Source organism: Macadamia integrifolia, chromosome 9 (assembly GCF_013358625.1).
Source record: "Macadamia integrifolia cultivar HAES 741 chromosome 9, SCU_Mint_v3, whole genome shotgun sequence".
Lineage (NCBI taxonomy): Eukaryota > Viridiplantae > Streptophyta > Magnoliopsida > Proteales > Proteaceae > Macadamia > Macadamia integrifolia.
In genome coordinates, this window is record NC_056565.1 from 27903405 (window position 1) to 27910270 (window position 6866).

General features: G+C 41.9%; 1 protein-coding gene across 1 annotated transcript; it reads left to right on the plus strand.

Annotated features, from left to right (window-relative positions):
* The first annotated feature begins 845 nt into the window (after window positions 1-845).
* LOC122088867 lies at window positions 846-6799 on the plus strand. The gene is made up of 2 exons (XM_042658221.1): window positions 846-2646; window positions 6524-6799. Exon 1 carries the CDS (start codon window positions 1245-1247, stop codon window positions 2520-2522), a length of 1278 nt encoding a protein of 425 aa, XP_042514155.1. The 5' UTR covers window positions 846-1244; the 3' UTR covers window positions 2523-2646; window positions 6524-6799.
* Window positions 6800-6866: the final 67 nt, after the last annotated feature.

Genomic DNA, 6866 nt, shown 5'->3' on the forward strand with positions numbered 1-6866 from the left:
ATTCATGACATATTAGAATGTTGTCATGGATATTTCACCCCTTGATGAAACCATTTTGGTTAAAGGAAATGATTTTGTTCAGGATTGGTTGCAACTGAGTAACTAAAAGCCTGGCAATGATAATTGACCCTCCGATCTTAACTCCCCTCACTTTTCACCCTATATATACCCTACTCCCCCTTTCTCTCTTCCCCCTTTTCCTTCTCTTCTCCAACCTACTCTTTACACCTAGCTCTTTGGGATCCCGCTCTAGGATGTGCATCCCAATGATCTTGCATGTTGGCAACATTGATACCATGCTACATCACTTTCAAGTAAGAAGGTAAGCTCTTCTACGTTGGATCTTTCACCACCATCTTTCCCATTTTCTCTATTCACTCTTCTCTACTTCCCCCCTCTTCTCTTTCTGACAATTTTTGTGGCCCACCCTCCTCTACTTGGACCACACTCCTTCACCCCCCCTACGATCTCTACACGTGTTCTTCACCTTTTCCCATCTGATGGTGGGGATGCATTTTGGCTAACAATTGCACTTAATCCACTACTGTCCGCCTTCCCTCCATACTGGGTCGTGTAGAAAGCTTCTTCCACCGACAAAAATAAAGCCTTGTTTTGTCTCATCTTCTCCAACCTTCTCCCTATTTACCTCGTTCAAAGTTTCTTTGTCTTGTCTCTTTCTTGTTGCCTTTAGCGTTTCTTTGTGTCTTCTTTTTATATGTTTTACTTTCACCCATGGATCTAGCCAATTCTACAACTCAATCTGTCCCCATCATCCTCGTTTGCCCCCTAAATCAAAAGCCCCATGCTTATCTGGTCCACTATCTCCAGGACAACACCGACTAATCTCCATTCTCCCTCCTAGAATCAAGTTCCCACTTTCCATGGCCTCCCCTTCACGAACCAAAACCTGCGTCTCTCAAGCATGATTCTACTGGGGCTATATACCACCCAAATTCTCGGAGGATCCCCTCTCCCGACCTTGCCTAACCTCTCCCTTTGCCCTGTTTGGCCTCACTATTGGTACTCCGAATCCTCATAGGGATTGCCTTTGTGAAGCTCTCGTCTCCCTATGGGCTTCTCGTGGAGCAACTTTCATCTGCTGCTTTGATAAAGGATATTTCTTTGCTGAGTTTTGTGATGAAACCCACCACAACCAAATCCTCATTTTCACTCCCTGGTGGTTTGATTCTATGATACTCTAGCTCGGTCTCTTTGAGCTAGACACTGAACTCTCCTTCAAAGAAATGGAGAATGTCCCATTTTGGCTACAAATCTTTAACATCCCATCTGATAGTTTTAACCAAGAAGTAGTCCGCACTACAGTCTCTTGCGTAGGGCGTGTTTTGGATATGAACATCTGTTCAAAATTTCTCAAACTCCCTCTGGACGTGGTTTGGGTTAAGATATCCTTCAAAAAGAAACGTACTATCCCTCTTACCTCCAAGATACCTAAGAAGTTTGGCCTCCATGCTACTATTCAGTTCAAGTATGAAGTTTTTCCTATCTGCCTTAATTGTGGGAAAATAACACATACATTTCCCTATTGCCTATCACTGAAAAACGTGCCGACTGCTCTACCTCCGTCTGCAGCTGAGTATACAAATGCCATTATTGAACCCCTGCTTGTTAATCTATGTCAAGTCCCATCATCCTCTGACCAGCAACAGGTAAGCCTATACTCACTCTCTCCTGGTCTTGATGATTCTCCCTCAGAGAAGGACCAGTCATCACCCACTCATCACTCCAATCTTCTTCTCCCTGTTCCCATGGAGGTTTCGGATGAACCAAACACCATCTTGGCTGACTCGGGTGTCACTGACCAACCCATTTCTTGCGAAACCAAACCCAAAGCACCCCTCTTTGATGATTCATTTTGGCATAACCCACCCTCTCTTGTAGATCCCAAAGCCCAGATTTCTTTTGCTCGGCTTTCGGCCATTATCTCGGATATGCTTACCAAACTTCCACCGACCATAATACCGCCCACTTTTCATGGTCCATCAGCCCCTCAAACCACCACCATTCCTGTCACTCATACACCTCTTTCCTTTGGCCCTGTTTCTGCAGCCTACTCTGCCTTACCAGCCCCTATCACCTCCCCGCCCTTCTCCTCTACCATATCTTTAAACATTTCTGCCCCTGCATCAGCCATCCCAATTGAAGTTGTTATATGTAATCCATCAAGAATTTTTTTAACCCCTCTCCCTTCACCTGTACCCGGCAAGGAAACCCATCCTTGTTTAATAAATGCGCACCAAGTTACAATCCAACAGATTATGTTCAATGGTTCAGATCTAGTTCAGAGTCAAGCCCACCCCGCCCCTACCACAAGCATTCCACCTCCACCAATATTTTCTCAGTTTGTCTCGGCTCCCATACTATCTCTCCCTACTAAACATAGACATGGAGCATATAGTAAGCATAGTGATGCAAAAGATATTGCCGATTGGATAACGGATATAACAGCACGAGCCACTAATCCAATGGAATTTCTCAGGAAAATTTTATCAGATTCAGCTTAAGAGGGATGCACATGCTGGTTCGATGGTACCGTCGACTGAGCTGACATCACATGGTAATCCCCCAACACTAGATAGCTTAGAGCCATCCTTGGGTTTCTAGATGACTAGTGGAGAACAAGACCAGGTATGGGACTATTGTTCATGCTCACTCAATTAAATAAATTTATTTGTTTTCTTTGCAGTCCTTTTTGGATTATGTATTGCTTGGTACAAACTTGCTTGTCGTTATTGTTAAGAATTTATCCCCAGGTTGTTTGTTGTCTTGCATCCCCCCTTTTTTAACTTACTGATTATTGTTTTATTTCCTACTAGTCTTATTTATTGTTAGCCTTAGTACTGTTTGTTGTTCACTGTATTATTGTTCTTTGTATTGACTAATTTGACACACCCAATTCTTTTTTTTCCTTAGTAGAATTTCCTTCCACCCAACCTAGCCTACCCCTCGTTTTGAAACTTCACCCAATCTTGCTCTAGGTAGGGTGTGGGAACCATGATTGGCTCTCTATCTGTTCTCCATTGGAATGTTCGTGGTCTACACTCAAAGACCACCAAAAAATGCCTCACTCATCATATTGACAAGCATAATACTTTTTTGTTGGAATTATCTGATTTCCTATCCTCCCTCACCACACCTTTCTTCCTCATGGGGGATTTCAATGAAATCCTAATACCTGAGGATAAATTGGGAGGCTTACCTTTTAAACCCACACCACCATCATTGGCACTCGACTCCAGGATTCAATCCCTAAATCTGTTGGAATTACACCTCCCTCACCACCCATTCACTTGGACAAACATACAGAAACCCCCACACCTTATTAAGGAATCCATTGATAAAGCCTTTGCCTCCCCATCTTGGTTCAACCTCTTTCCGAATGCTCGCCTTACTAATTTATCTTCTCTTGGATTAGATCATAATCCTATTGTTCTCCACCACCCTCTTGTCCTTAATTCGGGTACCAAACTTTTTCACTTCCAAGATGCATGGACATCCCATCCAGATTTTTCATTGTTTTGCTGGTCATCTTGGCTCAAAAGTGCGGATGACTCTCTGATAAGCAAACTCTGTGCTCTCAGCCGGCTTCTCTCTAGATGGAATAAAGAATTATTTGGTCACATCTCTTCCCTAAAACAAAGACTTTTTTATTCCCATCTCTTGGTTGAGGATCGCTTGACACCTTTGACCCCCCATCCCCCTCATTGAAGAACTATACAGCTCAAGAACTTAATTGGATTTTTGAAGCAGAAGAGAAATTTTGGTTCTAAAAGTCAAGACAAGATCACATTAATCTAGGGGACCGCAATACCAAATACTTCTATGAGGTGGCCGAAGCCAACGTTAAAAGCAGAAGCATTGACAAATCCGGGCCAATAATGGGACCATCCTTACCACTCCTTCAGAAATTGCTAATGAATTCTCCTCTTACCTCTCAAACCTCTTTACCACTTCTAACCCACTCGACCCATCATTCATAGAACCACTCTTTCTCGCCTCCATTTCTCATGAAGAAATCCCGGCTTTCATTTCTCCCCCCACTATGGAGGAAATCCGACAAACGGTTTTTTCCTTTGGCCCGCATAAAGCTCCAGGCCCCGATGGTTTCCAAGCAATGTTTTATTAGAGATTCTGGAATCTGGTCAAGGATGATGTCTTCTCTTTTATTAGCAATTTCTTTACAACTGTTTCTTTACCTGCGGAAACCAATCATACTCTCATTTGCCTCATCCAGAAAAAAAAAAAAATCAGACCTCCGAGTTGATGAATTCCGCCATATAAGCTTGTGCAATGTCAATTATAAGTTTATTGTTAAAATTTTAGCTAATAAACTTAAACCTTTACTACACAAATTTATTTCCCCATGCCAATCGGCTTTTGTCCCCTAGTAGACAAATTTCTGATAATATCATAATTGTTAATGAGATATTTCACTATCTCAAACTACCAGGGGTAAAAGGGGATTTGTGGCCATCAAAATTGATATGGCCAAGGCCTATGACAGGCTGGAATAGGGTTTCTCCCAGGCATATTCGACTATCTGGTTTCAGTAATATATGGGGAGATATGATTAGCTACTTAATGAGCTTTTCCTCTTTCTCCATTAAGCTACGGGGTTTTGCTTACACTTACTTTGAACCCTCCCGCAAAATACAACAAGGTTGTCCGTTAAGTCCATTTCTCTTCCTCTTTGCCATGGAAGGTCTTTCAAGACTTCTCTACACTTATCGAGATCTCAACTTGTACAAAGCAATAAAGGTGGCTTGTAAAGCCCTGGAGATCTCTCACCTTTTCTTCGATGATAATACATTTATCTTCTGTCAGGCTACGAAGGAAGATGCATCCACCATTAGGTGTATTCTTGACCTATTCTCAACCCTTTCTTGACTGACTGTGAATTTTGATAAAAGCAATATAGCTTTTAGTTCAAATTTGTCATTTGCAGGAAGATCTCGGATCTATCAATTGCTCAATATCAAAGAAATGGATTGATCTTGTACTTATTTGGGCACTGATATTCACCTGACAAGGAACCACAGGAATAGATTCACATATGCCGTTCAACGGGTAAGGACAAAACTTTCTCTTTAGAAAGCAAGTTTTCTTTCCTTTGCAAGACGGACGGTAATGATCCAATCAGTTTTAGTTGCAACCCCAAACCATCTCATGTTGTGCTTTGCCTTCCCTAAACAAACCTACCATCAACTGGATTCAATCTAGCTCCATTTCTGGAATGGGAACGGCAATCAACATAAGAAAGCACACCTGATAGGATGGCATAAGATTTGTTTGCCCAAGCTCGCTGGAGGTCTTGGACTTCGTAATACTGCTACTCAGAATAAAACACTTTTACTTAAACTGGGGTGGAGACTACTTAAGAAAGTTAATACCTTATGATCTCAAATTCTTGAAAGTAAGTACTTCCCCAACAGGTCAATTTTCCACCCTAAAACTCTAAATAAGTGAGGCTCGCCTACTTGGGATAGCCTTGTGAGTATCCTTCCTATACTCAAACAGATGATTATCCGCAAGATTGGAGATGGCCAATCTACATATTTTTGGTTTGACCCTTGGCTTCCTCCCAACCTACCGTTGGACCCATTACTTTACTCAATCTCCATAGGCAAGGTCTGTGAGATCATGGATGACAACCACTAGAATCATCCCATGCTCTCTGAGCATTTTCCACCAAATATTTGCTCCAGCATAACGGCTATCTCGCTCCCCCCATCACCCTCCACTGACACATGGTGGTGCCCACTATCACAATTAAGAAACTTTTCTGTTCAATTGGCAATTATATTCCTCACAAATAATCATTGCGCTAACCAACTTGGGCTTTCCAACAGGTGTACATGCTCCTCTCTCTGCTCACATTGGTGGCAGTTCTTTTGGAAACTGAATCTCCACCAGAAATTCAGACTCCTTTTTTGGCGGATGGCCCAGGGAGGGCTTCCAACTAAGGATCGTTTGCAGAAATGGAAACCTATAGACCCAATCTGCAAATTATGTCATCAACATGCTGAGAATGAGTAGCACATATTCATGTCATGTGATTTTACCAAAAGAGTATGGGCAGTCAATCACTTGGGTCTAAAGATCAGGCGGCTACAGCCTCCATCCGCTTCTTTGAATATCCTAATCTTGTATTTAATTAACTCGGGGATTCTTAAACCCTCTCGTTTAGGACCTTTCTTTATTTCCGTCATTATAGGATGTTTTTTTATATGGTCTCATAGGAACAAAGTTGTAATGCAAAAGGCACAACCTAATCAACTAGAAATCATACATAACTTGAATAATTGGTGCTCAAGTGATAATATGTCCCCACCAAAATAGATCCCACCCCACCCATAATTAGCCCTAGCCCTATGAACCCACCTCACAATAATTGAATATTGGTTTGTTCCACATAATACAGGGAGAGGTCATATGTATGGATGGGCCTTTCAAATTTTATCCACCACTAACGTTGTCTATTTTTTGGCCAATCATGTGATGACAGGAGACCATTTTGAAGCTAGTGCGTGACCTCTCCTTTACGGACTGATGAAAGCCAAAAATTGTGGATGGATGATCGAGGAAGTGTGGATTGATGACCCAACCCTAAAGTTCCTCATTCATAACTTTTCTAATCCCACCTCATGGCCCCTTAGTATCTTTAATTTGTTTCTGTCTATATATAATAATCGGTCTAAACTTATGTATCATCTGAAGCCAAACAATGAGGTGGTGCTACCTATGCATCAACTAGCAACTACCGCCACTACTATCAAACTTCCCCTTACCATGGACAGTATTCATCATTATCTAATATGAAGTAGTATTGTGTGTTTTTACTATCAAAA

Bases quoted from the DNA above. Each gene is read 5' to 3' on its own strand.
- LOC122088867 (XM_042658221.1), top strand. From the start codon at position 1,245: ATGGAGAATGTCCCATTTTGGCTACAAATCTTTAACATCCCATCTGAT.